Here is a 21,375-nt window from a genome sequence, read left to right as displayed (position 1 = left end):
ATTTATCAATATTACTACTAACACATCGTCATCCGATCAATAATTGGAATTTGATAAATGAAAAACGACGAGATACCTATCTACCTGATTATATCGCTCGGTCCTTCTCGTGTACAATAATACGCTGTGTAAACCAATAATAGCGGTCGTGAAATTCAATTTCGATTTTTGATTACGTGTATAATATTATTATTGGATTCGGTATTCCGTTCTCTATTCCTTTATCTTATACTCACTCTCCTAGTCTTCTTCAATTAATCTATTCATCAATTTCTATTGCAGTTTATTCATTGTGTACATATATTTATATATTACCATCTCCAATACTCTGTAATCCGTGTAATTACATTATACAAGACGTATGAGTAAACGTTTTTCGACCAAAATAACTCTTTTCTCAAAAATTTTCGGACATACGTTTTCAAAAATACCAATATAACTTAGTCACACTATAATTTAGTTTAGTGTAGTATAGGACAATGCTGCACAATAAAAACACAGGATATAGCGAATATCGATTGAATTACCTACATAATATTGTGAGACATATCTTAATGATAAATACTATTATATAATATTCATAATTATGATGTATTCAAAACTAACTCATGACTTAATATTATCTATAGCAAATAAAGCATATGTATAAATTAATATGTTTATACTATTATTCCATTCATACCAAAATCATATATCATTATATGCCTTTAATCAATATTTTTAATATTTTTATCAAAATGCTTATTTTACGTATATATAAGTATAAATAATGTACACAGCGCTAATAAAAGCGATCATAAATTACAACAATTTATGCAACAGAAATATAACAACATAACATTAAAAATAATAATTTTGTAAATACCTCTATATACTACAGTATAGCTTGTATACTGTATTGATTTTGTTTACTTATACTTATGAAAAAGTTTGAAGAACGATTTTAAAAAAACGTCGTCTATCCTTTCAAACATTTTTAACAGACGTTTGTTATAAAATAATAACTATTACAATTTCATGAAATACATGTCTGTTTAATTTTTTCGTTGAGGCGGACTTATTTGAATATCTGTGGCAATATAATATGTTTATTGTTTTAATATTGTGTTGTGATTTGGTTTGATATGCACTCACGCAAACTCACACTCCAACACGTATTATATGTATGCGAATGTACGACAGATAACGCGAAATAAATTAAAGTTAAACTTATACTGGTTCTCCATTGATTTATATAAATACGTTAAATAACTCATATATATATATATATAGGTTTATAATATATAGAAATAGGTAATTTATATGTACATATATTCGTATATATACGTAAAACTTTTCCGGCTATTACACCTACCACTGGCGTGATATACTTATTAAATTTATTATATAACTACATAATTCCGTCGTAAACGCATTCAAAATGTATATGATATCCATATAAGTATATTTATTTTTATTTTTATACAGTATCGGAGTGGGAAGGGCACATTTTGAGAAGCAACCTCCCAGCAATCTGAGAAAATCCAATTTCTTTCACTTCGTGATCGCGCTATACGATAGGTCTCAACAGCCAATTGAAATCGAACGGACCGCGTTCATCGGATTCATCGAAAAGGACCAGGTAAGCATCGTTATATATATATGTATAATATATTTATATATTGTTTATAAGTTACCACTATTTGTGTTTCCTTTACGACTTATCTTTATATATATATAGTATAAATACGTTTTATTTAATCGTGCGTACAGTGTATATAGTACAATGTGTATATATACAGACGGCGTGTATTTTACAGTAGGTATATAAAATATAATAATATGTTATACATATTTGTGTAGTACAACATTAAAACAACAAAACAGGAATACACGACGTTTAGCCCTGTTTTTATTTTTCATTTAAATAATATTAATGTAGTGACATAACATCATTATGATGCGTGTGTGTTTATTTATGTTTTTTTTTTTTTTTTTATTATTAAATTTATAACTTTTTCGTTTTTTCGTCATCAATCATCATCCCTAAAATCGTTGCAGCGTGTGTTTAATCAAAACAAATTTGGTGCAAAAACCCGTTTGTCACACACAGTCGTGAGCTGAGAGATGATGATTATGATATAATACCTATACAAAAACCGTGATGGGTTAATCCAGATTTAAGTTTATCCAAAAGTAGGTGACGATAATATGAATAACACGATATTATAAACACAATATAACGATATGAACGCAACAAATAACAGTATAATATTATAATGATTTAATACACACAAATATTCACTCCGTGCTTGCCAATTAAACAAACCGACGCGCTTTAATAATAATATTATGTCGTATACTCTTATTGTTGTACATAAATTAAACCATCATCACTTTATAACCCGTTAAGGTATTGTGTCAAATATGACGCTGGATGTCGCGGCCACTTTATCCATAATAATAATATTGTATTTCGCTAAATTTATAATTCATAATGTTCATAACACGTCATCATTTGGATGCGATCGATTAATTTTCCGCTCATAATGCATTTGCACTACTTTAATAATATATTGAATACTACAATACCACTGTTTCGGAGAACTATATCATACGACAATATTATAGTACTTGTAAGGGGATTCATCTGTATTACATTGATATATAATGATATTATATTATAGTTGAAGTACGTGCGTGTGCATTACAATGCCATTTCCGTTTTTGTAATAATACAACGTCGATATGTCATTACTCGTTTCATTAAGACAGCAGTGGCCTTTTTAACAAAGATTATTTCTCCACGTGTTTTTATTTATATGAAGTGTTAAACATATAAATCTCCAAAATCACCATTAACGTTTTGTCGGATAAATATAATGTTAATTTTTTATGATTAATGTTCAAATTCGTTCAAGTAGTTATTCACTGATTTTTACTTTAGTGTAGAATATAATTTTAGCCATCTGACAATCGGAATTTCGTGTTCACAATTGCCAGCCTTCAGATTGATACTGACGTAAACCACGATTAATGCGTTAGCGCACTTATTTCTTAACGTCTGGCAATATATAGTGCTCAACAAACATGTGCAATGTAGTCAGGACCTGTTATTATATTATGTTTTGAATTTTGACAATATTTTAGAATAGCTATACGACATTTTATATTATATAAATACGCTTAACTATACGAAAACTGCACGTCTAGGCCTTATATCATACCCACTTATTATACTTAACAACCAACATCCACCAGTAATCGAATAATCGGTATTTTTTTTTCACGCACCCTAAATAAAATGGACCTAATCGAATTCGATCTTATAACAATCAGCGCTTACTGTTCAAGAAACATTTGTGTGTTGCAGTTATATCCAGATGAACGCGACGCGTATAATATGAGCATACCTATATTATGTAGACCTATGTATACACCCGTCATCTACGTCGTATCGCTTACTTTTATATTTATATTTCGTGGCTATTTGCGTAGTGTTCGCAGACGATGGTGCTCGGGGTTTGTCATAGACTTTCGGATGAGATATATATATCTAACAATAAAGCAGTGCATGTTCCTATAAGTCAAAGTCTGTTTGTTTTGATGATTCCGCGCTCGCACAAAATCTTCTGTAATACATAATCAAACATGAATCTTGTATGTACGTTTCAGGAATCCGAGTCACAGAAGACCAACAACGGTATTCAGTATAGACTTCAGCTGTTGTATGCTAACGGTAATGAACGTGCGCTGTTGCTCAAAAGCGGTCTGTAACTAAGCTAATATCGATACTGTTTTATTTATTTAGGTGTGCGACAAGAACAAGATATATACGTGAGGCTCATCGATACCGTTACCAAACAGGTGAGTGATTTTTTTTTTTTTTTAAGGAAGTAATGAATAATATAATAGGTATACGTTCAATAAATAAATTATAAAATTACAATTATTTAATACTTGGGGATTTTAAATATTATATAATATGAAATATCACTGCATACAAAACAATGTGCATTCTGATTTAAATAAAATACCGCGACAGATAAATTTTATGCAAAAAGTAAAAAAGTGATAAATTATAATTTACGTTTCTGTTTAGACATGCGCGCGCGTTTTTATTATAATACATAATAATATATAGTAGGTATACATGTAGGTACTATACGGTGTAATACGCATCGCGTATATGTGTGTTCAAAGAAACGATGAGATTTGGAGCAAACAACGGGTGATTTTTTCATTGGTTTCGTGAATAAAAAAAGGCTTTATTTGCGTTTAATTTCCGATTTTTTCGTTGTCGACGAAAAGGGTCGAGGAGTAAATTCGTAAAGGACCTACGTCGAGAGTACTTTATGGGTATATTATATATATATACATATACTGACTGTGTAGAGTATATCACATTATTATTATTATATTGTTTAGATGCCGGTGAATCCAATTTACACGCTTCACTAACCTATAAAGTACACAAAAAAAAACGATCGTTATATCAAACATATACGTATTATTATGTATTAACGCGGCGCAATAAATTGTACAGCGGTTAAATCCATAATTTTTCATCTTCATCTCGTACATTTCAAAACATTTTATTTCAAGAATATTCATCGAGATTCACTGTCGATTAATTTTTCATTATATATTTTATAGATATCGTTATTATTAGATTTCAAATTTAGTGTTTTTAATATTAAATATAATATGATAAAACTTAAATGTCGATTATAATACATTATTCACTAAATTCAAATATAGTTTTTAATTTGAATTATGATTGAGGTAGGTATACCGTATACGTATATCTTTTTTATCATAAATACCTATGTATTTTTATATAAATCCAAAATTGCAGGAGCTAAAACTGTGTAATAGTAAATAGAAATATAGGTATAGCTATACAAAGTGTATAATAAAGTGATTCTTTTAAGGGTAAAACTATATAAATACTCGGATTTTCTTGTCAACTATAATTTCCTGGACAATTGTTTTTGTAACGTATTAAAATTGATCATATATATTAAATAATTCCGGTAAAAAAATATATATGCTTCTGAGTTGAAAAATATTATTCAAAAAATCTTCAAAATTGGTAACAATATAGAAAAATAGTAAAGATTAGATTTTTTTTCAAAAACGTTGTGTTCTAAATGAAAACAAATATTTCCAACAACGTTAATATACCTCGACAAAACGAGTGTTTACCTTTAAAATAATGCATGTATACAACATACGAGTACACAATATTATCCGTCTGTTTATCTCGGTTAGACGATGCACGATCATCATCATTATGTTCGGTTCGTCAACGGTGCAGGCAACTTTTCATATTATTTTATACATTATGGGTTCCTCGCAAACATCGCAGACTTATATCGGACCAACGGGTCGGTTTTGTCGCCGCACTCTCAGACCCGCGTGATCGCATATAATTTTAATCATAATGTACAATACAGAATTATAAAAAAAAAAAAAATATATTACATTACATTACTCGAACGTCACGTGCGCTGCGCGGCCAGGGGAGTATAAACGCGTGCGTGCGTATGCAGTGGCGGCGGCACGTGCCACGCCCCCCCTCCATTTCCCGCCGACACCGCAGACGCCGCCGCCGCCGCCACAATCTGATCCTCTCAGTGACGCGCGTCGCTCGCTATACTGTCCATCCGGCGTACGCCCACTAAACGGCTTTATCAACACGCATATTATACATGATGTTTTATTTATACGTATGTATATATAGGTATAATATGCACACGACCGTCGTCGTCGTCGTGTTTGTGACGATTATTATTACGATTACGTTCGTTAAAATCGATGCTTGAGGTCCGTCCACCGCACCCCTTTTCGAACATCCCTTGTTTTATTTTTCTTCTCGATTTTACCGCCCTCGTACGATGTATAGACTCGTCACAATATAATAAAGAGGTACCTATACTACGTATCACGAGTACATTATTACATTATAAGTAGTTAACGTGATAAGGTATACGTATATAGTACTCTGTCGCACGACATTCAGCTGATTATGGAAGGAAAAAGGAGCAGTAATATATTATTATATAAGTTTTAGGTGAATAATATCATATAATATTTTGATTATCAATATTATTTATCAAACTTTCATGATCTGGAGTTCATCTGACAGGTTAACAAGAATAACATTAGGTACCTATATATTATTTTATATGTAGGTATAAATGCCGTACTTATGATGACTTTTTAAAATAAAATACAACATTCCAGGCCAAATATCGTCTATTATCAACTCTCATCCCCATTCCATAAAAACATATAAAAATTACATTATCATTTCAAAACTTTTTCACAAATTATGATAAAAAGTTACTAAGTAGTTTAAGTTGTTCGCTATCCTAAAACATTATCTACCTATATTTATTTTTCAACTGTTAAAAACTATTAAAAATTAATTTATTATTATATAAACATTAACATTTTCTAAGTCCCTGTGCCTATTATACCAAGGGATACAAAACAATAATAATGATAAAAGATATAAATATATTATTACGTTAACCTCGTCTGATATGGTTGACTAATCATTATTGTAACTCAGAAGTATATACGTAAATTATAATTATGAATTACCTTATTATAATATATATTTCCCTCTAAAGAGGAAACCTAGTTAAATTACATCTAAATAGATCTTCTGTATACATTATACACCCAAAATCTGTCAGTCAAACATTTTATTTATTTATTTTCTCTGTGACAGACTATTATATACTTCATGAAACGAAACTTGCACTGCATACTTAAACGCAATATCGGGTTTGCGGTAACTGAAGAACTGTATGGTTCTGCGAATTTTTTAAATATCATATCTAAGTAAAATATACATAGGAACGTGAGCAGAGGATATAACAATATAATATTATATTTAATGTTTAAATATATAATACATATAGGTAGATATATTTTAATATATATTATGCTATATATAATATAGTTATGTGAGTGTTTACCGTAAAAGAGTACAAAAAAGTTTTAATCAAATTTTCCAGTCTGTAGACATTCTATAAATACTTTATACGTGCTTTAGGTTATATATTTTATGTTTATAATGTTATATGGATCGTATATATTGGTTGGGTGCGCGCGCAAGTGAAATGGAACTATATTATGAAACCTGTTGCACGACAATTCGCATGAATATACGTGATATTTATGTATTCATACAATACACATATTATACTACCTTACACAAATCTCAACAAAAATATACATATATGGACATGGTATTGGATTTAAAAGGCATTTTAGTAATCAATATTAATCAAAAAAAAACATATTATAAAAAACTGCGGTATATGTTTTGTATATTCAAAAACAATCATCTGCTTTCAAAACTTAAATAATTGAAAATACGGTCTTTAAAAGATCGTTATACCTGTATTGTCTCCATCTTACTATAACCAGTATAACGTATTACGCATAACATATCAAATCTGACATTAAAAATAATTTGTTTTACTGTTATTTTTGTTATATTATTATACAGTATTTATATATACATTATACATTATACATAAATACATTTGAAATATTATATTCTACTGCAATTCCGACTTATTAACACAATATAAATTAAACTTTATGACATTAATAGTTAATTGATTTATACATTGTTAATTTATCTATTAATAGATATTATAAAATAGTTACTTTTTACCGCATATAGGCCTATATACGTGTTTTGAATTATATACTATATTATTAAATACGAAAAACACCTGTAAAATTGTTAACCCATCGATCATATATTTATTATAATACACATTTACATTTGTTTTCGGATAGCATCTGTATTACCCTATTATAGTCTCATTAGCCATTAGTATAATTTTGTATGACAATACAATTAGGATAATACGTGTATGTAATAGATTGTTATTTATATCTAATTCTGTATAAGACTTAGTATAAAAGATTTTGTTTTATTTCAAAAATTTAATTAATTTTTATAGAAGCATAATATGCGTACTGCTTGGAACGTATTATTCCTAAGAATATATATTATTATGATTCAATAGCGGATAATAAAAACGTTTTACATTTCATTCCACTCCTTATAAATGATCCTAGAACAATAATACATAGACACATTATAGTTTCTATTGATCATATTGCAACATTATATTATACGTCATTGTAAATAAAAATGTCATCTGCAACAATTTTATTTTAGCTTGGAGTCTTCACTTAATCTTTACTGTATACAATATACATGGTTATATAGTTATACTGAAAATTAATTTCATACTTCATTAAAAATTGGATATAATTCAACTACCGTATGTAGGTGTAGCTTATCAATATACTATATATAATTACTTTTTGTGAGATCATTCATTAAAAATTTGAAAATGGATTTATAACCCTACAGATGATTTAATTATATTTTTGTCATTCTTACTAGTCATATAAATTAGAATCTATAGTGTATAATATATTTAACTTCAAAAACTCCAATAAAAATATACTTAGTTATCATAATTTTTTCATCAAAACCGTAACTGGCTGAATTAAATAAAAATGCATCTATGTATAATTTTATTGTATAACATATATATTTTATGATTACAAAACATTAAGTAGGTACTTTACTCTCCTTTTTATACGCTGTATTGTTCCACAGTGAAAACAAACAAATACTACATATATATTAATACATTATGTGTAGGAAGCAGTTCTACTCCATCAGGAAACGAAATAAAATAGTATATAGTCCCTCGCTTATAACGCTATTTTTCGTACCTACTTATATATTTACTTATATATTATATGCAATTATTGTTCCGCATCAAAAACAAAACAATTCTTTATTATGAACTTAGAAAATAAAACCTATAAATATCGTTTTGGAACATTATATTTAACGATTATAATATTGATCCCCGCGATTCTACAACATATTATAATAACACGTGTATTAGTTTTAATTGTAGTAAACATTATTATACGATACGCACTAAACATAATAAATATATTTTATAGTATATTAAATAATCGTGTCACGGAAATTAGTGTAGATGTCGAACTGTGCTTCTTACTTAATCTAAAATAATTGAATTGCACTCGGGTTCAAAAAAGTTGTGCAAATATTGCACACGATTCAAAAACGAATAACGTTTAATAATTGCACTCGGTCCGAACACTCCGCAGAACTTATCATAAAAATTCGTTTAAGCTGGCATCTGTATGCTTGTGTCAATCGATCAAGTATTAAAACTATTTACAACGACGTTACTGTAATGAAGAAATAAACGCGTAAATACGTATTTGTATTATGTATTTCAATATAATAAATACAACAAAATTTAGATATTAAAAATATAATTCTTCTGATCATCGACTATTAATCGTTAATAAATAGATTTTACGTGATGATCGAAATGTATAAAATTATTAAAAAATTTCCCCGAGTGCAATACGACAAATAGGTACAAGTGCAATTCTAGATGATCACTCCCTGTAAACACATCTCATATAATATATTATATAAACTTACGTGATAGGTACAATTTTATAATAATTTATACAAACTGAATATAACGCGTATACGGTTTGCATATCAAAAGTCACCTTATATTGTATACATTTCCATAATTATTACATTTACGATGGACACTGCAGACTGACGAGATATATTGTGCTCGTATCACGAATCTACACGCGTGTTGTGTATAGCGATAGGTCGGATGTATATTATACAGTGACTGGTGCGTAGATACCTTCCTATTTATACATACATATAATAATAGTATGTACTATACATTCGCATTTCTCGTCTACATAGTTTCTGTATAATATAACTCGCTCGCGTTATTACACTACATACGAGTTTAGAGGACGCGAGGGGGTATCGGTTGTGTTTGGGGGAGGGGAGAATAGGGGTAGATGTCGCACACGCGCAAAGACAATGTGATATTACGTCTCTATGTGTAGATACACGTAATATAAATAGCACTAAATACGAACACACACCCACACACACGAGTGCGTGTACACGACAATATTATATTATTATTAACCCTATCTCTTCGGTACCATCGCCCTTCTCCGCGTATCAAACATACACACACACACACACCCCTTGTCGACGGTCCGAACGTGTATAAAGGTTATAACACACACACATACACACATATATTATATACAAAATATACTCATATATATAATAGTAGGTACAAGTATATGTGTATATTTCACATGAACGCGTGCGTGAGCGTGTTTGTGTGGAATTTTGATAGTGTTTTACACACATCGTAACACCACATACACACACACACACACTCGCATATATGCGTATATAATATTGTTATATGTACGTGTGTGTATATATGTATATATTATTGTGAGCGTTTGCAGGGCGCGGACCCGGAGGCGGTGGCGGGGCCCGCGACAGAGATGTGCACGCGATAATGCCAATGCGAATTACAAACGCGCTTATCTATCCGTTTCGCGTTGCCAAGTGGCGCGCGCCCGTTCACGTATATATATATATATTATATTATATTGTACAAGGACGTGTATATATATACATATACCTATATCGTGTGTATAAATTGTGTGTGCGTGTATATAAGTATAATATAGGTACCTACGACGACTTACTGCGACGCACACGCTTTCGAGCCCACACTCTCGCGAAACGACGGCGTAATAATATTATTATAATAATAATATATTACATATTATTATTGTTATTTCCTCTGTATTTATACGTACACTGTATATTATATGTACGTTATACGTGCGCGCGTGCTTCCGCAGTTACTTTATGACCGTCGCCAGTCGTATACGCGCCTCACTACGCTACGATCCGAGTAATAAATCGTGTACAACGAATATTTATCGTATACAAATGCGAGTATATGATAATATATGCTCGTCCGAATTTATGTTTTAATTATCGTACGATTTGAAATCGTCTTGCTCTATTGATTCGACGAAATATGAATATTATTGCATTATACCTACAATGAATTGAATTTATATATGCACTAATCATAAAATATAATTTAGTAGGTATCTACTACTACGCCATTTGGGTATACGCCGCATAATTCTATATTATTATATATTGTATAATGATTTATATACGCATACGATAAACGTAACCGTTGAATCTATTCAATGAGGTAAACCATAACTGATAGGTACACCAAATTGTAGAATGTGATATAGGCACCTATATCTATGATAGTATAAATGGTCTATCCATCGACTGCTGTATTTAGGTAGATATTTTAAAAAATTAGATTCTTTTTATATACTACAGAAAAAAACGAGGTTTTTAGTGATTTGTCGTTTACTGCATTTTTTGATAGTCTATTAAAATTTATATCCTATTATACACATCATAAATCAAGACATCAGTACAATTCGTTTAAAGACTACACTGTGTTTACAAACAATCTGAGATTTATGCAAACAATTATTTTAGTACGACAGTCAATATAGTCAATACAATATTTTATAGACACATTTTTTTCGATCTTCATTGTAAAATTTAAAGGTATGCCATAAATTTCACCCTCCTTATCCATAATCGTGCGAACGAGCAAACGGCAATCAACGGAGATCGATAATCGAGACACACGGGGTTAATTTGGTTTTGATATTGGCAAACCCATAATCGGACTAGTCGGTTTATGTATTTTAAAAATATATGTATAATTTACTAAATAGGTATAATAGCTCATTATTATTATTTATCAAAACGCCGCAGCGTATTACCGCAGTCTGGTCTCGTTAATTAACCACCTCCGCGCCCGTCTTGATCGCAAACTTTAAGTAAAGCCAATTTCACTATATAATATACCTACCTAGAAGTCATTAAAACTTCCGGGGCGGGCGTCGACGCGTCTACTTCGTGTTTCCACCGTATAATGTTGTACACAGAACGTATTACTTCAAAGGAGATTTCTAGGAATATAATATATGGTCGCAACGATAGTTACAAATTCCCAAACATATTTTCGTACCTCCAATTTCTCATCAGCTCGTTCAAAGTCAAACTGTCTATTCGTAGCATTTACTGAGGTTTTGCACGCCCTCCGTTCACATCCTGTTAACATCACTCAAAAACTTTTTCGGTACGTTTATGCGTAACACCCACATAAAAATACCATGAATAATAATAATCTCCGAACCGACGAAATTCACGATGATGACCTCTGTACACATACCGTTTAATTTATGAAGTTAGATATTTGATAACATCTGTATAATATTTCATTGGAAAACTTTGAATGATTCATTCGATGATCGTATATTATACGTAATATCATTATTAATTATTATATCGTAATAAAACTGCAAAAAAAAAACTCTCGATATAGCGAACGTTTTGCGTAGACTTAGGTGCGCGTACATACACTGCTACCGCATTTACTAATATTATATATATAAGTACACACAGCATATGCATATATTCAATTAGATGGTATTTATTGGTCTACCGCAAAAAGGGCGGGTGCGGCCGAGTAAATCCTGCAGCGGCGGGTGAGGTGGCGCACAGCAGCACAAAGCCCGGGAACCGTACACGGGGTATATTTATATATATAAAATTGCTTGCGCCCCTGATTCTCGCGAGCCTAAGACCTCCGGATTAACCGTCTTATACATATATTATATGTGCACCGTGTACCGCCGCCGCCACAGACGACGATCCCCCTCGCGTGCGCGCCTGGCCGCCGGAGAGAGTATTGTTTAAAAATCTATTACAGAACGCTAATGCCATTAAGCTACTTTAATATGTTACATAAGCTCTCGGAGGGCTCTTTCTTTTTTTAATTGTTTCCATTATAGGACATAAAATATTAACCTTTTCGGTTTCGCCCCGCGACGGGGACCTGCTGCAGCACGATATATTATATATCGTATACGTAGGTATATTGTGTTACGTGTACCTGCTACTACACCCGAACGCGAGTTCATGATATACATATTATAATATATAATATATGGACGTGTATGCCTATATGTATATTAGAATATATAAGGTATAGATATATCTGGTTTATATTGTTTAAGGCACCTGTGTTTATTTTTTTCTATTTTTTTTTTCATTTTTTTTTTTTATAAAGAACGAAAACCGTATACTTAGGTTAATTGATCATAACTTTTTTTTTTTTTACTTAATATACGTAAAAACGTTATGTGTTCTATAATACATAGCCGCTCTTTCCGTTTTAAATATTTGAAGTGTACCTACTTAGAATGTTCTATAATATTAATAAGAAAACACTCATATTTTGAAAATAATATGTCACTTATATGAAGTCTATTTTAATCAAACGCCCGCGTTATAAATTATAAATGTGTTTCACAGGATGGACTTGGGTATGTTTCCCTGCATTGCATATAGTTTATACGATATTATATATTTAACGGTACAGAAAAACGGAAAAACTCCATGCGCCCAGCTGCTGTGTATTATCCTCTATGTGTATTCGTCGTGTTATTATTTCATACAATGGGTCGATACGTTTTTTCCACATATTATATCAATATAATAGCAATTATTATTATTGTTATATTTGAATATTTCTGATACGCATGTGTTATTATAGACATTTTTTTTTGTCATTTACAGGCCATCATTTACGAGGGTCAAGACAAAAATCCTGAGATGTGCCGGGTGCTGCTAACACACGAAGTCATGTGCAGGTAACGCATTATTATCGATAAATACAATATTTAATATATTTACCTGAACAATGTATTACCCTAAAAGCATACTGCTACACCATAACTGTGTTCAGATATTATTATTATTATTATGGTATAACATCCGACCCCATTTTATCGGTGCCAAAGACTGCGTAGCGTGGTATAAGTTAGCAACCATAACCATATAATAATAATAGTAATATATTGATGATGAATCGGTTACCGGTCAAATATTATGGCCGCTGACACGCTCCTCCCCGACATAACGACATTCCTTAAGTCTCTTATGTGTATAATGTTTGCACACACACACACACATTATACAAACTAACTCGGGGGGAGAAAGTTTGCCGAGTCATGCACGTGGTCCAATGCTATTTTGTATGTAGGTACGCGCGTACATACAACGTAAACAAAATCGTCAATAGCTGACTTCGCGTGAGGGGTTGTGCGCGTATTTATAAGACCAAAGGGGGCCAAAACCCCGGGGGACAGGTGCGGAGTAATAATAGTTCGTTCTACGAACATGTCATGTATGTATAATATATATATATGTATGTTATAAATATATAAGCCTCTTTGGTATTTATTTTGTATTATAATACATCATGTCGTTTGCAGTCGATGCTGTGATAAGAAAAGTTGCGGCAACAGAAACGAAACGCCATCCGATCCGGTCATCATCGACAGGTAAGATTAATAACTATTATGATTTGCATACTCATTTACATATTATTGCTTACCAAAATCTATTAGCCTAAAATAGCTTAGATTCGTTTTAACTGCATAACGCATCAGTGTATATATAATACAGATGTTTTCATAGTTCCTATATGGTAATGTAGGTACTACAATAGATAATAATAATAATATTATGTTTTTTCGGCTATTTATACTCCCAACCGTCGTGATGTGTTTGGCATAAAAAAATAAAATAGAAAGTCTAATGCTCTCTCACCCTCTTTATTTTTGGTCGACTTTAGCACTTAGAAAAAAAAATCATTCGTTTCTGTTATGCTCTCTCCCCCAATACTTTTATAACGGAATGGTTTAAATACCACAAAGAGATCCGCACACTAATAAGCCGTCCCAGCGGGTGGGGTGCTTTGAACAAACTTCTGCTCTTTCGCCTTTTATCTAACGTTGTCCTCCCCCAGAACCAATTAAAACACCACAAGCGCCCGGTATTTTTGTTTTATGTAATCGGTATAACGAAAAAAGACAAATATTGTACGATATCCCGCTATAAAAACATAATTAGTGATTGAGACTTCAAAGAGCATCTCCAGATTGTTTGGAAGAATTAAATTATACTGCAAAAAATCCTGGGTAATTACTTAAATACTGAGGCTAAAGTGAAACGGTATTTATATACGATACTATTCATTATCGAGATTAAAATGTGTCCATAATCAAAATAATCAAACAATTAACTACCGTAAATTAAAAAGTTATTATGTGCGGCTCGACGTGGTTAAAACTTTATGGATTATAGTTGGATGTTAACAACACAATATAATTGAAATCGATGAGAATAATATTCAAAATATTTATAACAAATTTAAATATATTCCATTTTATTACTAAAAAAATTATAAATTAATAAAATGTACAATCTTTCTAGTAAATAATTTTATTGAATAATGTACATAATCAAAACGAGGGTCATGTAGAAACAATGATACAACATTTTGATTTAAATGTCATAATATATGTAATATGTAAAATTAATTTGTGAAATATTCCAAAACAACAATAATTATTCAAAACGTATAATGGATTAAATATTTAATTACTTGTATTTATTATACGTTATATTTTGAGTTAAATGAATACTTTTTTTTTTTTTGATAAACTATTATAAGTTTGTCGAGGAGGTTATGACATAAAAATTTAAACATTTTTCCTACTTATAATTTCTCTAGTACATTTACGTGACGATGAATGTGTAACTATGTTGGTTGTATGTAGAAAATGTCAGATAATTTATTAGGGCCATATTATATTCATAATACTATAGTGTATCTACTTTATCAATGACATCATTATAAATTTATAATATTATTAGTCGAATCGTTATAATACTGTAAACTTGGTTGGCACGTGTCGGTGGTGGTAGAGAAGGGAAGGAGAATACAATATAATTTGCGTGCTAGTAGAGAAAAGCAAATAGTATTCATAACATAGGTGTATATTATAAAGACAGAATGTGAAAGTAACAAAAAAAAAAAAAATAATAAATCATTTATAGTGTGTCATGCGACGACTTTTCACATACCATACTGCACTAGATCCGAGCTTTGCAACTGCAAATGCGAATGCGTATTATACGTATACATATACAATGAACATTTTCATACCACTTGTATTAACCTGGTTGACCCTATATGAGCCTTTCACCGACAAACTACTCTGTTATTCGTCAAATTAATCGAACCAAACTCTCGCCATGTATAATGAAAATATCTGCCTGTGAAAACGTATATTATAAATGTCAATTTGTCATTAGTATTATTAATTATTATAACAGACAATGAAAAAATAAAATAAAACAAACCTTTTATTTAAAATGAGTCAGATATTATATTATGTACTAGTGTATGTTCTTGATATAAACGAAAATAAAACACGAGTATGCATAGTATTCAAAAAAATAACAAAAATATTACGCGTGCTCCGTTATCTATAGTTTCTCGCACCATTTAAAATTAAATAATACTAATCGTATGTACCGCATCCTGATATATTTCTCTTCGTTAGTATTTAACAAATTTCTTACGTGTTTTTTCATAAACCATAAGATTTTTTAGAATTATAAAGCAGTATATAATATATAAGGTATACATGTAATATGTATATTATATAATATGAATACAAAAATTTATCTTCTTTAACACAATCGAATATTCAACTCGTGAACCAAATATTATTCCGAAATTCATATTTATGTGTTTGAAGACTATAATAAACCCACTGAAGTAATAAATTATCACAATATTAAAGATTTGTTGAAATACGTTTCATTTTTTCTTATGTACCTATCATATAATATCTGAAAAATAATATAACAAAAATACAATACTATATAATATATACCACATATATTTATGTATATACTACATATATTTATGTATGGTATTTAGATACGGATTTTTGACTCTGAAAACCCCTGAATACCTAGAACTTTAAGGAACGGTTCAAAATTCGAGAAAACTTTCGAATTCGAATTGTTAAAATGGTTCGAAAAATATATCGAGTTTGAAATGTTCTCGTATGCAAATTTTTTTCTTATTTAGTTTAAACACTGTTTTACTATTATTATATATTTTTAAATTTTTTATAGAAACAATTTTGTAAGTTTGAAAAAGTTTAAAAGTTAAAAATAAATTGAAATAAGATTTAAGTTTGAGAAAACTTAAATTTGATCTAGCACTAATGATAACGTCATTGCATGCTTAATTTTTCGGCCATGTTTACAAAAGCGTAATGTATATAGATAATTTAGTAAAAAAAAAAAGAATTTTTGATGAAAAACCGTTCTATTTTTTTTTTTGTATGTATATTATATCTATTTAGTTATTTATTTATTTTGTCCACCACGTCAAAGTACAAAAAAAAAAAAAATGTGAAAACCGACTGTACACGTCTCGTATTATATTTGTGTGTAATTTATAGCACGGCGATGTAAAACGGCAGAGAGATCCCAGTGCAAAACGCTTAATAACAATACTGGCGGCAATGGATATATACGCGTATTCAGCGTAGATTATTATTATTATTATTATTATCATCATCATCATCATGTGCTGTATTTTTTTTCTTTGGGTTTTTTATTTTCGTCATTCTTTTCCCGTTTCTTTCCTAACGGCAGCAACAGAAGATCCGAATCGGATGATACTATAATAATATATACTGTATAACGTATACTATAATACTACATCGTTCCGACCGACCACCTCCGCTAGGCGCACACCCCCCCTAATCACTGTACTGAAGCGCTGCAGCGGTAGCGTCGAGACGACGGTAGTGGCGGTTTGTCGGTATTATAACCGTCGAATGTATATAAAAGAAAAACCGTCTGCTCCTAAAGATTTTTATGTTCGCGTCCTATAACGCGCAGCGCGGGGCAAGCGGGAAAAATATGGCCTGAAAGAGATAAAAATAGCACGCACCCTCCCCGCCCCGATCGACAAAGAAAACAAACCCCATGTGTCTTATTACGCATCTCCCCTGTGCGCGTACACCATCTCCCACGGGATGCCATTTTGTCGTCGTCGTCGGCGGCGTCGTCGAACCTTCATCTTTTTTCTCTCCTACACCATTCATTTCTCTTATTCCGTCGGAGATTTTTTTCCCTATTCAGCGCCACTTTTATGTATATATATAAAAAAATATAATACCTATTCTATTCTGTTTAATGCACTGTTGAAAATTCTTGTTATGTACGATGTGTACAACGGCCCACGCGTACCAATGACCATAATATTATATATTATAATATATGATGTTCAGATGTTGTAGTGTCTTGTGTGATATATTTACCGTGTGTACATTATGATGGAAAATTGAATAGCGTATTTTACGTTTATCTTATCTCGTTAGAGTTGTTCAAATATACGCGAGTCTATAGTAAATGTACTTATACGTACTTACCTATAAAATTCTTCCGAGATTTTCGAAATACGACATTAAAATTATCGATCTATATTCTATTACCTAATGATTACCTCTGACACTCATAGTATATCCCTCGGGTCGTATATACATTTGCAGTTATTTATAGGTACGAGTTTATTATAATAATAAAACGGTGAACACATTGTCTCTGCAGACGTCGTAGTGTCATACGTCGTTATTGCATACCGCATACGCCCGTTATAGCGTTGTTTTAAGTATGACGTTAAACGCTGCACAGTTACATGCCTGCAGTTTAATTAAATTTTTTATCGCAATTTAATTTTGCATTTAAATCGAACCACTGCACAGTGATATTAAAAATAATTCACGCCCCCTTAAATGTCAACACTTTGATTTTATAAATGAAAACCTGAATTGTTTGGAATACCTGTTTGTATATTATACATTTAGTACATACTGATAACATATTATATTATTATTTAAATCGCGTACTTATTGTGTCAATCGTCACGTAATCTGATGAGTGATTTTTGTTTGTCCTGCGGCAACGATGTGACTAAAATATGATCCCGACTACACATCTCATCAATGCCCACCGAGCAATGATACGGTTTATGTTGTAGCGAAGACTATATTACCATATACCTATGTGTAAATATTTATTTACGAGTATGATATAAATCATCGAAAAAATTTCTATAAGCTATATATTATTATTATTATTATTATTACAACACATACGATGATGGTGCATTCAACGCATATTCGTCGAAAAATAAAGACACTAGATAAAATAAGAAAAGTATGGTGCAGTGCATTTTATTCTGGTGATGGTTGAGTACACGTGAGGGATTCGGAAACAGTATAGGTACGAGGAATTATTCGTCTCCCGAGTCCTGAGAAGACAATTTGAAAGAAACGCGTAAAACACAACACATACATAAATACATACGTATATATATATATATATATATAATATATATACATAAGTACATGATAAAGGGAACTGAACGTATTATACAGGATGAAAAAGAGTAACGGTGACATCAGTGAGTGGGGAGTTTGGCGCACATATATAACGGGATTCCATAATAATATGTTTATTTGCTATATACACCCATATATTTGATATAAGGTACCTATATGTATACATATATTATACATTATACATATCATATTATATTATAAAGTGCAACGGCGAAGTCCCGTCGCGCACTTACATGCAACGGCCAACGATGCCCCTCGACACTATTCCTCTAAAAATGTGCATACGCACGAGAGCATGGGAATTTGTTTTCGCATTTATTGGTAGGTGCCATTTAGATATATATATATATATATATGTATGATATTCACGCGATTACCTACCCCATCGGTGGAAAAGTAGAAATTATTATGGATATTTTTTTCAGAAGTTGTTATCGTATTTCTTACACAATATTTTCATACTGACTAAATTGTATTTACTCTAATGTTTTTCAGTTTTCTACATCACGGTCTACGTCACATCAATTTATACCTGAATATATTATACACTGTATTATATTATTATAAAAGTATACTGTCACGACTAAATGTTTGTATTTTTCAAACAACGCGCTCGTTTTAAAACATAGTCGTTTCGATACACAACGATATAATATTATACGTATATAATATATATATATACACACACACGTTAACTATTCATAAAGAATCGTTCAGTCGTTCAGCCAAAAAAACTCCATTAAGTATAACATAATTTACCATCATAAAACACAATCATAAACTGTACGAAAAACGACGTTCGCACGAAACAATAAATATAATTCGTACTTACTAAAACTCTCGATCTGTCTGAACAAAAAGAATACTTTTGCGTGTTACAATATTGACTTATCGGTTTTTCGATCATTACAATACGGTCTTGCAGTGGAATTGCGTCATTACTGTAACTCATCAGTTTGGCCAAAGAGATGAACTATTTATATTTTAACTGTATTTCTTTTATACATTGATGCATTGGTATACTATGGTTAGTATAGACATTTTATTAGTGTTGTGAGTATCGGCATAACGTGTGCAGTCAATAATTAGTATTAAGGGATGTAACCAGGTGTCACTGAATTTACTTTTGCGATTCTGATCGCGTGCATAATGCATTATACATACATACATATCATTATATGGTTTGCTCTGTGCACCTATTATTATTAAAACGGACTCGTTTCGTGAGGTCGGCGGTCGACCGCATATAATATGCGTTCATATACAAAAATAAACTTCCGAGCCGGATCGATATAATATACACATTATATTATATCATATACCATGCGAGTTGTTTTGGAAAATAATATATTTTTTATCTACCCAATGCGTGTGTGTCGTCCGTCGGTTAATTCGGTCGGTCATTTATTTTTTTATCGCTTCGTTTTATTCCACCGATAATAATAATTGTGCCAATGTTATTATTATTATTATTATTAGTAATAGTAGTAGTAGTAGTAGTATCACCATCGTGCATATACGCACGTTCGGGTCAGGTCGCAACCAAAGCGACGCCGGTGAATTATCGACAGCGCCGCTCGAATAACGCCACTTGCATCGTTTACATTATAATATTATGTAGGTAATATATTATAATATTAACCACCTATAAACATAATAATATGATATGTATAAATATAATTGCGTGTTATATAGAAGTGCCCAGCGCCGGGTTAAACTCGATCGCCTGTTCCTGTTATTGAAACGTCGTCCAAAGGAGGTAAACACGTGTGGTGTGCACGAGGCGATTATTAATTATTATTGTTATATAAATACGGGAATTATTTCGGAACCCACCCCGGAAGTTTTGCCTACAAGTATATTAGGTATATCCTCAGGTATACACTTCCTGGTTATAATATATCCTCGGCTGTGCCATTCCTACAAAAACTTTTATACACTTTGCACTAATCTTTGTATATTGACCTCCGTTTACTTGCTTACTAGCTGATCTCGTCAATATCGGATTAATTAGTCCACGAATAGGAAAAAAACAAAAAAATACATTAATTTTGTAGCATTGTT

At 31.2% G+C, this 21,375-nt stretch overlaps 1 protein-coding gene across 2 annotated transcripts in view; it reads left to right on the top strand.

Annotated features, from left to right (window-relative positions):
• LOC114129416 (transcription factor collier) overlaps positions 1 to 21,375 on the top strand; it is a 78,924-nt gene that overhangs the window by 7,805 nt on the left and 49,744 nt on the right. For both annotated transcript variants that reach the window (XM_050205945.1, XM_050205944.1), the window contains exons 2-6: positions 1,468 to 1,621; positions 3,655 to 3,718; positions 3,791 to 3,846; positions 13,610 to 13,683; positions 14,308 to 14,376. In XM_050205945.1, coding sequence (XP_050061902.1) covers positions 1,468 to 1,621; positions 3,655 to 3,718; positions 3,791 to 3,846; positions 13,610 to 13,683; positions 14,308 to 14,376 — 417 coding nt within the window. The remainder of the gene's footprint in view (positions 1 to 1,467; positions 1,622 to 3,654; positions 3,719 to 3,790; positions 3,847 to 13,609; positions 13,684 to 14,307; positions 14,377 to 21,375) is intronic.

Source organism: Aphis gossypii, chromosome X (assembly GCF_020184175.1).
Source record: "Aphis gossypii isolate Hap1 chromosome X, ASM2018417v2, whole genome shotgun sequence".
Classification (NCBI taxonomy): Eukaryota; Metazoa; Arthropoda; class Insecta; order Hemiptera; family Aphididae; genus Aphis; species Aphis gossypii.
Note: the sequence above shows the minus strand (reverse complement) of the source record. Positions and strands in the feature narration are given on the sequence as shown.